Raw genomic sequence first — 16,304 nt, forward strand, 5'->3', positions numbered from 1 at the left:
TTTCAAGCTATCTAAGTTTTCTTACTAAATTATTAAGCTTGGGCTTGTATTATTTTATTTTAATGTTATAATAAAAATAACGAAGGCAGCCAGGGATTTAGCTCAGTGTTTCCGCCGCCTGCCTCACAAGCACAAGGACCTGAGTTCGATCCCTGGTACAAAAAAAAAAAAAAAAAAAAAAGAAGGCATTAACTACATTGTATATTTCATATACACCTCAGAACAATTCCTTTTTACTCAATGCAACCCAGGCAAACCAAAAGACTGGATGCTGATCCTCTAAAAAGTTAAGTAAATTGTTATTCAACAAAAAGCACTGGTGTCAGCATCTGGGTCTGTATCTATAACCACTACACCACACCTCTTGACTATTTAAATTCTACCATATCCAACAATCTTCTAAATATTCAAGAAGACAGGGAGAAACTATGTCTTATTTGGTCCCTCCTTACACACTGTGCCTTATATATTGTCAGTGCTGAAGCAATACATAGTGAATAAACTTCAACTCTAGCCAAGAGAATTTTAGCAAGGAACACTTATACTGAACATTATTTTTAAACTATACACACATTACCCCCAAAGCTTGATTCATCTTAATAGTTTTAGCCAATTGAGAATCTAAATATTACCACCATATGTTAGTACACATTATCACCTGGGTACAGCTCAACTTAGTAACTTCTATAATAATGTGTGTCATCTGTCCTGCATGAGACAATAACTTAAACTTGCAATCATAAACTTTATTAAATTGTTTTCTTTTTCACAACAAAATTTAAAGGCTTTATGAATGTATCTCACATAAAACCTTCTCATGTGGGATGATTTATTATACTCATTTCTGTCCCTCCCTTCCCCCCCAGTACCGGGGAGCAAAGTCACAACCTTGTGCTTTCCAGGCAGGTGTGGTGCCACTGAGGTAAATCCCCAGCCCCTTATTAAACTCATTTCTAATAGCCAGAAAGAAAATTTAGCAACCAACCAAATAGGAGCTTTTGAGACTAGAGTTTTTTTAGTTCTATTCCTCATATTCAATTCTGAAATTTTTGGTTTTTCAATCAACCAATCATTTGACAAGTAATTCTTGAAAAACTATCATGTGCTAGTCACTGGGCATATAATATAATAGTAAGAGAGAGATAAACACACTCTAATAACCTAATGGGGGAGACAAATGATTCAACAACTATAAATCTCCTTTTTGTGCAAATCATTTCCCAGAGGATACTACTATTACTCCAGGGACATGGCATATGAGGTACCGGACTCTAGGGAAAACTTTCCAGAAAAAGTAGCACCTAAGACAAAGCTTCACTCCTCAAGCTTCATTACTAGCTATGCAAGAAGCTAGGGACACAGCTCCCTGTGACAAGATATGGAGGATAATCTGTTCCTGAATGTTTCACATATGAAACAAAATATAAAAAATCCAAAGAAAGCACACTGAAAATGTTAGTTTCTAGACATGTCTTTGTAACACCTAATGATTAATACTGGATCTTCTCTGCATAGAAATGAAATGTTTATTTTTTAAACTTACTTGAACTATCAGAGTAAATGGCATCTTTTCCAAACATGTATAGTTCTCCATCTTTAGATATAACAGAACTACTTCCATTATTGCAGGCTGTATATACCACAATCTTTCCTTCCATTTTAATGATCTTTTTAGGCTTATATGGTTTTGACTGCCGTCTGCTCTTTGCTTAAAAAAAAAATTTAACAATACATTAAAGGCACCTATGTACAACGCATAGTAATAATGGCTTGTATATAAAGTCCAAAGGAAAAAGAGCACAGTATTTGTACTTATGATATACTTTTTTCATTTATTTTTCACAAAGTCATGGGATTTTCAACATGTCAGTTAAAATGACTCAACTTGCCAGCCTCATCTGGTCAACTGATATTTAAGCTATCATTGTCAATTCTTCCTTGTCTGTAGCACATAAAAATTTCTAATGGCAAATACCAATTTTCCACCAAACTTCTAAGGCACAATCTCTGGATTACCTTTTTACATTATGAACTTCATTCCACTATTACACACACACACACACACACAGACCTATCCAATGTCTTCTATATCCTGTATGGGATATAGGTATTTTAAATAGATAGATATAGGTATTCTAGATAGATAGATAGATAGATAGATAGATAGATAGATAGATAGATAGATAGGGAGATATCCTCCTTTTCTCTCAAGCTATGATTCACACCTATTTTTATGCTACATCTTGGAACGTAAAATAAGTTTTTCATTCATTCCACATACACTTATTAAGCAACTCTACCATGTCAATGAGATATTATAAAGAAAGGAGATATACATATGGGAGAAGAATCAATAAATTTAAACGTGGGTGATTTAAGCAGCCTCTGCTCTCTAAAACTAGATCCCTGAAATAAGTAAAAGATGGAAAAATCAATCAGCTATTTCTTTGATCAACACATTTTCTGCTCGCCTTTCAAAATAAAACATACTGCTGTGCTGGAGCTACTTTAATATGGCACAATCTATACACATATGTACAGTAACTACCTGCTAGCTCAAGCCAAGAAAAGCATTATCCTCCAAATGTTGGAATGAAAAATGGGCTGTGCAGAAGTTTGGCAAGATGGCAATATACTCCATGGCTATTTTAAGGGATATTTACATAAAGTGCTGACTTCAAAACCTTAACCTTTTGTAAGATGCTACTTCAATGTGCTACAAAGTACAAAGTACATGAGAAGTTATAGAAAGAGAAAAATGATACTTTGAGGAGGACTATAGGCAGAACAAAAAATATGAGAGAATAAACTGTTCATTTTTTCATTGTTAAGCAAAGATTTTGTCTTTGAGACAAAGTACTTGTCTTTGAGAGAAAGAGTACTAAAAATAGTAATTGATAACCAACCTATTATATAAGGTTATACAAGATTTAATATATATATTCCTTTCAAAGTTTTGATCTTGCTAAATTATTTATTGGACTAAGTTTTTCAAATAACACCAAATGATGTAACAAAATAAGCCTACATTCTCAGATAAACAGCCGTGTTCATAAAGCACAAAAATTCATAAATATGAACTCTAGCAATCACGTCTCTTTAATGTACAGTATACTGCTACCATTTACTGAATATGCCACAGTTTAAAATTCTCTATTAATTTTTGGTGAGGTTAGTGTTACTGACATAGACATTTTATGTTAAAATATTCTACATTATTTTCATTAAATGCCCAGCTGATCAGTCGACTTACTTGATTCTCCATCTTCTCCTTTACTAGCAGATCCTGTGAAGAATATGCTTCCATCTTCTGCAACTAAAAGGGCATGTGAGCCATCATGTCCAACGGAGAAGTGTACTATCTTTGGAGATTTTGTAATTGGTAGCTCAACCCATTTTCCTGCTGACGGACCACCTTGTTTGATTCCAAGACTCTGGTATTTTCCAGTGTAATATATCTTAAACATTAAAAAAAAAAGGGAATTACAGTGCCTTTTGGAATAGTGCACCATATTTCACATGAGTGAACAAAAACTTTCAATATTTCATTAAAAACAAAAATAACAAGAGCCTGAACTCTAAAGAAGCTTCCATTTCTACAGAATGATCTTTACAATACATGACTTATTACACATGCTACTACTTCCCCCCAATTATAGTCAGTGTACTTCTGCATATTTACAGAAACTTGCAATGAATATTCTGTTTATCAAAATAAGCACAAATATCAATTCAGTGTAACTGAAAAAAATTACATATAAGATCCCTAATTAAATACTTATAAGAGTACATTTTATAAAGTTTATACAGTTTTAGGGTCTTAAAAGTCACAATTGTTTCATAATTGTTTCATTATTGCACATGAAATTTTTACTATGTAAAAAACAAAGATAATGCTCAAACATGGAAACTATGTAAACTAATCAAATTATACCAATTCTCTTGTAAAGCAGCGCAAGTTAATACAAGAAGAGTCATTTACCTTTCCATTTGCTGTTTTCATTAGTGCAAACTCTCGTCCTGCACCAAGAATTGCTGACTCCTCATCAAATCCTGTACCTATAATATAAGGCAATAAATTATATCACATTTTTAATATGAATAGCTCCAAGTAGAACATTTATTCTTTTGAGTAATTTAAGCCAATTCAATTAACATCATTCAAAAACAAAGATGACAAAATATTTTGTATGTTTGAATCTAAAAAAAAAGAATAGGTACATTACTCCAAGGAAAGATAAACAAATAAAAAAATCAAAATTTCAACGTCAGCAATATTCCTTGAACATTAATTGTCCACACAAATAGACAATTTTTTATTGAGTATCTATTAGGTATTAGGTACTAGGCACTACTCAGTTTATCAATTTTATCTCATTTGATTCTCACAACTATATGGCCCAGATTAACAGTTGACCAAAAACAAAGTCAGGGGAGGTTCATCTAGATACAGTCATCTGGGCTTTAATGATGCTACACAAATATTTCAGTTAAACTATTTCAGATTCTCTATCCCATGTTTCTTTCTACAGAAGAACATTTTATATAGCTTCTCCATAAATATGAATATTTATTTGTATATATATACACAGATCCTTATATTCATTTTTCAAATTGTGAAAGTATGAATAACTAATTATAACTTTATATACAGTACATTTTATTACTTTGTCCTGTTATACAAATTACTAACCAGACTAGAGGCTTTTTAAATTGAAGAATCTATAATCTTACTTCAATATATTTTCCCATGGAAGAACTACAAAAATACTACACAATTAAGAATATGCAAAGTAAAGCACTAATGCAAAATTTATTAAATTTCGTTAAACAATAAAAAAGTTACATCTTGTAAAGAATCTCACAAGTTAAAGAACTTAGAGTAACATGGCAAATAAAAACAGAGACCCTTGCAGGAACTAGTGATCCCAACTCTTCCACAATATAATCCCAAGAAATACTCTGTGGTTGTCTGTATTTCTATACTCAGATGAAAGATTACTGATCAGTTTGTTAGATCAATTACTATTTTTATAATCGTAGGGTCATTCTATGGATAGCTTGAAAATCTGTTCAAATAAAAATTAAAGGTTTGGCAGAAAAATAAATGAAAATCATCATGTTAAGTGAAATACACCAGACTGAGAAGGACAAATACTGCATGCTCTCCTTAATATGTGAAATCTAAAAAAAGATAACAAGAAAATAGAAGGGAAAGCATTATTAGACAAGAGGCAGGGAAGAAGGGGAAGGAGGAGAAGATGGAAAGGTAGGTAACAGGGGGCATGAATGTGATTAAAATGTATTATATACATGGAAACCCCCCAAAGAACTTGTGAAACCAGAGGAGGGTAAGAAAAGCAGGGTGACTGGGGGGGTGGCGACAATTAAAACATGCTATGTACACATACAAAAAAATAAAAAAGTGTATAGAGTTTCAATCAACACCACTTGAAAAAGTTCTAGAGATCCACTGTAGAGGAATGTGCATACAGTTAATAATACCACACTGTGTATTTAAAATTTTTTCTAATTTTTTTATTGGTACATGTTTGCAGTACATATTACATGTTGGTAATTATACATAACACATCTTAATTCTTTTTTTCATCCCCTTTCCCTCTTCTCCCTCCCTCCATCTTTTATGAGGTAAAATTTTTATTATGTTTCTGGCAATAAAAAAAACTGACTGCTAAAAAGAACTGAAGGTTCCAATGAAAGAATTTTACAAAATTGTAATGTAGAATAAAAGATTTTTTAAATTAACTGACAAAAGATGGAATATATAAACTAAGATATCATAGTGTCATCCATAATTCTATTAAATGTAGGTTTATTTTCTTTTACGCTATTCAAAATGATACTGGAAAGAGTGCTATCATTAGTCACTTCCTTAAAATGGTCTTTCAATATCATATTCTGTTTAAAGGTCATATTTCCTACTTATTTCTCCATTTATAACTCAAAATTGTGTAACAGACACAAAACACCTAAAAACTGCTAAAAACACAATTAGATAATTAGATTTTTAAAGAATAAAAAGTGTGAAAACTAAAACATGGGGAAAAGACTTATTTTGCCATCTTACTTATTATATGCAAGTCCTTTTCCAGATCAAATAGTGAGATGCCACAGGCATGCAAGCATTTTCGGGCCAGTTTAAGTTGTAATTCCTGTTGCAGCACAGGTTCAGTACTTGTGGCAAATATTCTGACAACAAAACCATCCTAAAAGAAATAAAACATCCATAGTATTATGTTAAATCAGTCCTTTAAGGCTTTTTATCTAGTAAAAACCAAACAAGACAGAAGGACTCTATTTTTGCCAGTCACTCATGCTTCACAGTACTTACATCTCTTGAAGCAGCTATCTGATTAATATATTCTCCATCCGTGAATAAAATATTTTGACCTTCAGTGTGACAATCTGTTCAAAAGGAAGAAAAAGTAATTATATTACAATATAAATGAAAACTCACAAAATGACTTTAGTCCTCTGTTGAAGTCAGAATGAGAATTCTCCACGCAATAAGGACAGATTTAAACTCAAAAGGACTGCTTTTCAACAAAAAATTAGAAATTAGCAGAAACTAAATAATTCAACAAATACTTATCACATTTTGTGCCTACAAATCTTCCATAATCAAGGACCTCAAAGCCCACCTAATTTCAAAATGAATTAGTATTAGGTATAGTCTAACAGTAAACATGCACCATAATGGACAAACTATAAAGTTGGTTACAGTCATTTCAATACAGTCACATGCGATATTGGCAACACTTTACCCCCAGACATATATCACAGTCATTAGTGTCACAGAGAAATACAGATAAGCCTAAAGCTTCTGTATTCTATGGTGTCCAACTACAGATATCCCTTGCTTTATAAAATGGATAATATTCAAAACCAGCTGTAATTCCCCACTTAGAAATTCCTACCATATTTAGGCTTTAGAATGCTTTAAACTTTTTAAACATTCACCTTTTATAGGACAAATCCATGCTTGTTTATTTCTTTTTGTCTCTAATAGTCAAAGATCTTAGCTAAAGTGCCATAAACTTGTCAATATTGCATATATCTCTGTAAAACTGGTGTACTACATATTTTAATCAAAATAATGCACATGCTCAATTATAACAAGGGATACCAGTATTACAGAAGGACCACGGGAACATGTGTTAGTGATTGCTACTAAGAAACACAAATCTACAAGCAAAATCAACATCAAAATATAAATTGTGTCCTTTTAGAAAAATAAATGTTCAGCAAGCAAGTATAAGAGCACACACACTTCCCAAAACAACTGCAGAGAACTAGGATGAATCTCTCCATTAATCACAATATCAAAAAAATTTTTTCATTTCTAGTTGCACCTAAATAAAAAAACCATAAATTTCTGTTTTTTGGAATGCAGTAATGGAGCCCACCCGAATAAGCTGGATTACTCTATATCTTTGCCCAGGAGCTTCATACTAGCATACTTCCTTATTATAAATACGCAAAACACAGGCAGACCCTTACCAAATAGAGAATTCAGTGATCACAAACTGGAAATAGAAACTGGGAGACAAGGCCCACTGGTAGCCCAAGAGACTTGGTAATCAAAGAGAGGAGAAATCGAAAGAAAGAGTTCCTAGTCCACTGTACAGAATACAAAGAGGCGCAAGAAAGATGCTTCTCAAGCCTTAAGCAGTAAGATTTTAAACTAAAAAGCAAAGAAGAAAAACTCATTATAATTTCAGATAAATGCAGAAGTGTGAAGTGAAGCGGCGCAAGAGTAGCAGCAAAAAACCTCATGAAATGAGGCAACTTGTCATCAGACACAGAGAGCAAATGACAAAGATACATAAGGTCAGGCAAGATAAAAAGAATAAAATGATAATAATCAGGGGAAAGTATGTTTTAAGTTCATCCATACTAGCTAGGTTGGAATAACATTTTTATAAACTAGACTATAAAACAAGTTACAACATTAAGCTCAAGGAGTTACCTGATTTATATCAATTTTAAACATCGCATTCATTATCACCTATAACCCTAAGAATTTACTTCTCTTCTTGATGGGAAAGCTACAGAGCAGAGTTGTCCCTATGTAGGAAAAACTAAAGAAGAAAATGCAGTCCCAATCAAAGAAATGAGAAAATGACAAAAGGCTTCTTCAGGCTTGAAGGCTGAGTCTTCCTGATGTGACTTCAAGATTTTCTCTTTATCCTTTCTTTATGCGTCGTGTAATATAAAGACAGTTTCTTCAGGAAGATATCAAGCAACATCCGTAAGCTTGGAAGATACACAATATGGACAATCCTCCCAAATTTTGGCTCATTCTTCACCATAAATACAGCACATATTTAGGAAACACAGAAAGCCACACTTGTACTGTTAAAAGTTGCATTTCATATGTTAAATGTTGCAGAGGGATTTAAACTGAACAGAACATTAACAATTCATTTTTTAATCACAGTTGAATAAATGAAACAGCTTTCGGTAATCATCTTCAAAATGTTTTCTCAATTATAATCTCTCTAAGTGAGCAAGGTAGAAATAAATCCTCTATATTAGTAGCCATTTGGGGGAATGGAATTTGTGAATTTAAAGTTTTTCTTCTATGACATCCTAAAATAACTTACACAAAGACAGAGCAATAGGGACACTAATTACAGTGTAAGTTATATAACAAAAACTTGGAATGCTCCCATTCCAACCTATTAATCAATAAAATATAATCTATAACATAACAATGGTGTTGTAAAATACTGTTTAATGGCCTGGAAATATACTCAGAATATTAAGTGAAACAGGTAAGTTAAAAAAGCAACATGTAGTACATGACTATTTTTTACAAGTGTGTAAATATGCTCATATGATTTTTTACAATAAATATTACTTTTATTATGTTTATATGGAACTTAGGCATATTTTATTATTAAAATGTTTAAAATATAAGACAAAAGAATTTATGAAAAGGGGGGATGTTTAAAAACTTCTATAGACATCCGAGAATCATGCTATTTATAAAATGTTTCTGTTAAGTTTTCTGTTTTTCAAAGCTTCTCTGGGAAATAGACATGAAATGTTTCATTTACTTTAACATGGTATCTGTGTAATAATTTAGATAACTGCATAGCTTGGAAAGTTCAAATAATGTTTGATGAAGCTGTAAGACTATTTTAAAAATTAAGCATGGGAGCAATTATCCTCCTTAATGCTTTCTTTAAAAGTAGGTCTCATTTACACATGGTCAAGTACCTAGAAGTAATATTGCTCCTTCCTTGAATTTATTGACAGATACATCAAACATTTAAGATTTTAATGTACACAACTTTAGAAAGTATCAAAGGTGTAAGAAAATTCAAAACTTTACAATGAATATTTTATTTGTTTCCTATGTTTCAGAAAGTTTGAGACCTACTGCCTTAGAATTTAGACAGCAGTGATTTGAGTGATGACAATATATGCACAACTGCAAAATAATTGTGTTCAAAGTGCCTTATAGAGCACCATTAAAAAGTGTGAATGATAAAACTTTTAAGAAATTCCTGACCACCTTAAGCTCTCTGTAAGAAAAGCCCTTTAAAATAAAGAGTGCAACTTAAGTGCACTGTTGTTAAAAGAAAATTAACCAGAAGGTTCTTTGTACTGAGCCATATAAGATTTTAATGTGGTTTTATTAAGAGCAACAAAATAACATCACCATGCTGGTCCAGCAGCCGAAAAAATCTTGGTACAATAAAGGCAAAGGATTAAACCACACAGATGGAAAAATTTGAAAATACTGGATATCATTATACTATATTTCTGATGTCTAATGTTCTTGTATGTATTATCTTGATATAGACTATAAAAGGTTTATGTCAAGACTTTTAAATCCATTTGTAAGCAAGCAGTATTTCTAGACAATCATTTTTTTATATGTATAAAAAGCCTAACATACACATTTCTAAAAATCACTTGCGAAGAAAACAACACAACTCGTTGAAACATACCTGGTAAAATGACAGTGCCATCTTGTTCCAGTGTTTCAGGGCTTATTCTTATGGCTGTCATGCTGTGGTTATTCACATCTCTATATAATAAATAACCCTGTTAACAAAAAATGTCCTGTGTTAAAATATATTTTCACTTCAAATTTAGCAGAAAAAGCAGCCATTTGGCTCCATGTTACATTTTTTTGAGGCAGACTAATCAATATTGTTGTTGGAATGATATCAAAGATTAATAATATAAGAAGAACTGAACTTCTGAGAATCAATTAAACATATATTCTCAGGTGGATATGTAAAATCTACTGAACAGGAACACAACAGTACAAACATTTTCTTCAAAATGACTATATTACTTCAGCAGTGGATAATACAAATAATCATTACTTCACTGTCAACTATTTTAAGGAAAAATATCTAAAATATGTAGGCCATTATTTCAAAATGAATAGATTAGTGGTTTGAGAAGCAGTGATATTCCACTGAACAGACTATTTGCCATAATATATTTTTCATGGTATTATTTCTTAGATAAAACATGGCAGGTTGGCAAATAAAATTTTCATGAGACATTTTAAACCAGGTTATGTTTTCTGGTTCTTTTTTCTTCAGTACTGGGAATTGAACTCACGACCTTATGCTTGCTGGGCAGGTGTGGCACCACTGACCTACATCCTTGGCCCTGAACAAGGTTAAGTTTTTAAAAATAACTACTAATTAATTAATTTGATATTTAAAATTTAATTTCAAAGTATTCATAATAGCTGATACAGCAGATTGTCCTTCACATAACAATAATAAAAAATTCCTTCAGTTATCAGAATATTTTCAAATATCTTTTATCATTTCATGCTGATAAAAGATCCTATGAGCTCAGCAAGTCAAGGCATTAAGGAAATTTGTTATTCTCCTACAAGAGAACTTAGGCGTTATGTCAGAAGGAGCTAGGAGGAAAGTAAATACTTCTGACCCCTTTTGTCCATCTTTTATTTACTCTTCTACATGGGAAGAGGAGTAAATGTATCTGACTGCTAACCTAGTAAGGGTGATATCAACGTGACTATGTTAATCAGGGGATAAGATCATAGCAATACAAAAGCAAAATGTGCCTAGTAGTCTTCTTTCTTTGGTGATTCCCTGCATGATCCTCATGGCTATCCACTGGGCAGACTAAACACCTAGAAGGTACTGGATCTAGACTTAAAATGGAGGGGTTTGTTGCAAGAATCCCTAATTTGACTTCCAAATATATGCTCCCAATTCAGATCTGCTAAGATACAAATGGTCCTTCATTTCTACTCAGAGGCTCACTTTTTACAGCTAATTAAAAGAAAATCAAATAATGTAACTGAATTGCCCAAAGTCACACAGCTAGTAAGAAGCAAGTCCTGACCTAAAATTGAACTTCCTATGAATTCTGAGGCAATGTTTTCTATACTACACTATGGCACTGCTACAGCCATATAGAATGAATATTATTTACTGATTTAACAAGCATGATTTATAAGATAATGAAAGTATGGTTTGTTGAGGATATTCTCTTACCTGAGCATACCCTAACCAAGACTTTTTTTCTTTTCTGTTTCTGATGCGGGATGTAGAATTATATATATGGCCCTGTAAAATATCGAAAGTTAGTCTATCAACAGTTTGATAATTGTCAATAAAAAATAATATAAATGACTGACATTCAATGCTTATATTTCAATTATAATTTTTAAAGTAAATTATTGCATCAAAATTGGATAGCACATTTCACAATGAAGTTAAGAAACAGAACACGAATTCAATCTAGTTATAAATCTATGATCAAGAACTATAAGGAATCACATTACCCTAACTGTTCCACTGTATCCAGAGCCTATTTTGTATAATCCATCCTTGCATAACAGATAAAGAAAATATCCATCATTTTGAAGTAGACACTGATCATCTTCATCAATAGAGACTTCTTTTAAGGGCCATTTGTGCATTAAAGCTGCTTTCTTAATGCCATTGCTAAACCAGTCCTGAATTTGAATTTTTCCCACTAAAACTGCCTGTACACTTCTCTGCAGGGAATTTAGTATTGTTGGCACCTATTCAAAGGAGAAGAAAAAAGAGAAATGACATTTTTAATGTTCCAAAGTTGAAACAGACCAAGTAAAGATACATTTTATAATCATATATCATTTTAAGAAATAAAATTGTTCAGAAAGATCATGTTTGGCATGCTAGCAAAAAGTACCAACTAAAAATTAATTTATAAGAAGCAAATCTCAAGTAAAGTAAACATGCTTAATCTGAGGATTCCATGTCATTTACCAACTATAAATCTTGGGCATTATTTCAAGTTCTCCATCTTCTCAAATCTATCATTCCTTAAGGTACTCAGATTATATTTACAGTATATATCTGTCTTTCGAATATCAAAATAAGATACTTGTGTTTCTTATTTCATCTTTCATATTTTCCCTATTCATTTCTCTGTTACATTCTGGATAATTTTCTCCTCTTTTATCTTTCAATTCACTGTTTCTATCTTCAACTCAATTACTCAGTATTTAACCCATCCTTTAATTTTATAATTGTAATTACTTGATTTTATCATTCCAAAAGTTCAATTTTGTTCTTTTTCTAATCTTATTACTCTTTATATTCTCATTCTTTAGATATTTTCTCTTATTATCTTAGTTATATTAAAATATATGTCAAATAATTTAAGTACCTAAAGACTTCATTCTGGATTCAGAAAAGACTTAATTCCAGGATTGATCTGCTCTATTTGTCTTTACTAACTCTCAATGATGGTACCTTTCTTTCACATGTTTTTTTGTTAATTAGTTTCTGAGCTCAAATGCAATAGTATTTTCTGTGTAGGAAGTCTTTGATACTTGGAGCTTACCACTCAAAAAAAGATTTTAGTGTCCTTCAATAAATCAACTCACAGTACTACCATTCTCCTCTACTTTAAACTTTCTGCTAAGCTTTGGCTTCAACATGGTATTTTGGGTGAAACTGGAGATACAGTGATAAAGCAGACCTGCAGGGCACCTCAGCTATTGATTCAGGGGATTTAGTAATTTTGTATAATGCTTATACAGAATTCTACAATCAGACAGATATGCATTCAAGAATCATCTGTGTTATTTGCCAGTTCTTTGGGTTATAATTAAACTCTCTTAAACTTTCAACTATTCCTCTATTTCTCTCACCTCCACACCTTGGCAAGACAAAAAGAATATTCTTTTTTCACACTGCCAACACTGACACTTCCTCTAGAGTGGCTGATTTTAACTCATCATTTCAGTCTCACCTCATATCCTCTGGGAGACTATCCATGAACTTAGTTCAAGTATTCCTACTATGGGTTTTATTATCATTGCTAAATCTATAAAAATTAAATCACATGGAAGCCTAATAAACTCATGTATTTGTGGTCACTATCCTATTTAAATTTGATGTACGATATTTAAATGTTTGTTATCTTATTACAATTTAAGGATTACTTGTATATTTTAAACATATATTTAAATTAAACATCTGCAGAACCCTCAAAGCATATCTACAGAATCTAGATTGAAAACCACTGCACAGAAAAGTTTAAAAACAATTAAGGACCATGAAATGAAACAAAAGCATTCCAAGCAGAGCAAGAAGAGGAAAAAGAGTAAAAGTAGAAAACTGGAGAAAGCGGACCATTCATGATTGACAGGAAGAGTTCAAAAAAGTAAGTCACTGGTGTGAGAAACTGAAAGTGTAAATAAGGATTAAAATGATAAAAATGAATAATTGATAATTTGAAATAGGAAGAAAAGGTCCAAAGGGGTAGGGGAAGTGGGAGGGGAAGGGGAAAGGAAAGAAGGGAAAGGAAAAAATTGTAAGAAAAGAAAAAGATGGAAACAAAATCTTTGTAAATAGGGAAGGGTGGAAGGGTTGAAGGGAGCACAGGGAATGGGGAAAAAATAAGAACCAAGATACAACATGTACAGGTACAAGTACCCAATGATAAATATAAACGTACTGTATACCTAAAATGTACCGATAAAAGAATTTAAGCAAAAAAAAAAAACAAACCTGAAAAAAAGAAGTTACAGAAAATGATCAATATAAACCTTTTGCTATTTTTCCATTTGTTTTGAAGTTGTACAAGGAGCGAGAGAAGAGCAGACTACTGAGCCTGAAAACTCTAACTATAACTACTGGGCCTTAAAACTATAACTTCTCAATTCTTTCAATTCTCAATTTTTCAATTCTTTCAACTTCTTTCTCAATTTCAAGAGCCATCAAAAGAATTAAATCAAGTTTATATATAGGGACAGTTATATTTTTTACCACTAACAATAACAGTTTATTCCACAGTCAGATATATGAATTTTAAATGTTAGATGTACAGCAAAAGTAACTCAAAAACAAATCAACTCACGAAAACTCTATCAACAGAAAAAAATAGAGCAGATTGATGGCATATCATTTTCTATCAGTGAAAAGATATTTACAATTATGAAAGAATTACATACTTGAAAATTCAGAACAAAATGGGAGATACAGGAAAAGGCACAGGACAAGATAATGTAAAGAAAGAAAAGGCTGTAATATTAACACAAAAATCAGGCTAAAGATTTAAGGTTTTGCTATAATTCATTTTATTATCTTTAATGCTACAGAGTTAAACACATAGTTTAACTGATATATATGTTGTACATTATTTATATATCTTCCTTGTACAGATCAAACTACTGCATAATGAATGGGAAAAAGTTGGAAAATCCTACTAACCACTTACCAGTCCAATTATTTAAATACAGGATGACCAAAAATTGCATATTTATTGTTAATCTTTATAAGTTAATACAGTAGATCCTCGAATTATGACTGGCCTGACATATGAACAACTTGGGTTGTGACTGCTATTTTAGTTTTAACTTATGAACAAAGTCTTGAGTTATGACCCGAATGCCAGCTACTTGTGCTTCCAGATGGTCTCAGATATAGATTTAACCCTTAAAGAGTTCTGGAAAGAATATTACAACATCCTTTCCTGTGTGGGGTTGATTTGAGAAATCCTGAGACAAGGTCTAAGGACACTGAGATCTGCCTGTACACAGGAGAGACTTTGAAGGCTGTGTAGAGGAGACTGAGTCTTCAATGGACCAACTTGAGTTACAACCAGCTCTTGCAAACAAATAGAGTTCTTATCTCAAGGGTCCACTGTATTAACAGGAAATATGAAAATGACAATTTAATCAAATTTATTCAATAGAAGAATCAATTGGTTGAAATAACACTTGCCCCAGCAGTGCTTGGGATAGTCCATACATAAACAAATACGCTGCTCCAGTGATGCTCAGGGTAAATGGTTAAGCGGTTAACAGTAACTGAAATAAAACTGCATCTGGGACCTATGTGTGGTGGTGCATGCCTGTAATCCCAGAACTCAGGAGGCTGAGACAGGAGGATTGCTGTGAGTTGGAGGCCACTCTGGGGTACATAGTGAGTTCAAGGCCAGACTGAACTACATTGTGAAACCCTGTCTCAAAAAACAAAACAAAATAAAACTGTCGCTTAGGGCTGGGCATCATGGCACATACCTGTAATACCAGCACTCTGACAGGCTAAGGGAGGCAGATCACAAGTTTAAACCCAGCCTGAGCAACTTAGTGATTAGCAAGACCCTGTCTGAAGATAAAAAATAAGAAACATGCTTGGGTTGTAGCTCAATGAAAAGACCTTGGATTCAATCCCTAGCACACAACAAGACAAAACAACCCTGCAGCTTGGTATCTTATAAATTTCTAAGCATATTTAAATATGAAATACCTGAATAGTTTGGCAAGCATGGCTACCATTGTTGGTAAGGATAGCAGAGATGGCCTGAAGTGTCCTTCCTGTTTCTCCCCAAGAAGCCACTAGACTAAAGAGGCAAGCACAGGAAAGTGCTGTCAAGGACTGTCCTGTACTGTCATTCATCCCAGTACTCCGAACAGTGATTTCCAAAAGGAGCTGGAAGAGAGACTCTGTGGATAAAACAAGATTCAATTATATTCATGTGATATATAGAGTACTGTGAGTATATATTTATCTATACCTTGTCTCACTATAAACAAAACTGGAGGCTTCTAGAATACTATGATGCATCAGTTTCTTTCCAGTTACCCTTTCCCCACATAACTTAAAATATTTATATTAACAAGGGCCTTACAGAACATTTATTTCAACCTCTTTTTTTTGTAAATAAAGAAATGAGATCTAAGGTAATATAAAATAAGCTATTCAAGAAATTCACCCTGTCAAATAATAGACTATTTTATTTTCAGATTGGGAGGACTATGGACTTCTTTAATG

General features: G+C 32.5%; 1 protein-coding gene across 21 annotated transcripts in view; it reads right to left on the reverse strand.

Annotated features, from left to right (window-relative positions):
* Positions 1–16,304, reverse strand: part of Mycbp2 (MYC binding protein 2) — a 294,048-nt gene that overhangs the window by 227,860 nt on the left and 49,884 nt on the right. For all 21 annotated transcript variants that reach the window (XR_015443710.1, XM_087192942.1, XM_004845227.4 and 18 more), the window contains exons 5-13: positions 15,780–15,976; positions 11,816–12,058; positions 11,526–11,597; positions 9,984–10,080; positions 6,353–6,426; positions 6,089–6,227; positions 3,983–4,059; positions 3,254–3,458; positions 1,544–1,708 (exon numbers count right to left, since the gene is read on the reverse strand). Coding sequence is in view for 20 of the 21 variants with exons in the window: in XM_087192942.1 (XP_087049068.1) it covers positions 1,544–1,708; positions 3,254–3,458; positions 3,983–4,059; positions 6,089–6,227; positions 6,353–6,426; positions 9,984–10,080; positions 11,526–11,597; positions 11,816–12,058; positions 15,780–15,976 (1,269 nt within the window). In the remaining variant the exon portion in view is untranslated. The remainder of the gene's footprint in view (positions 1–1,543; positions 1,709–3,253; positions 3,459–3,982; positions 4,060–6,088; positions 6,228–6,352; positions 6,427–9,983; positions 10,081–11,525; positions 11,598–11,815; positions 12,059–15,779; positions 15,977–16,304) is intronic.

Source organism: Heterocephalus glaber, unplaced genomic scaffold, assembly GCF_053883595.1.
Source record: "Heterocephalus glaber isolate CG9 unplaced genomic scaffold, H.glaber_assembly_v1.0 deba00001577, whole genome shotgun sequence".
Taxonomy (NCBI): Eukaryota; Metazoa; Chordata; class Mammalia; order Rodentia; family Bathyergidae; genus Heterocephalus; species Heterocephalus glaber.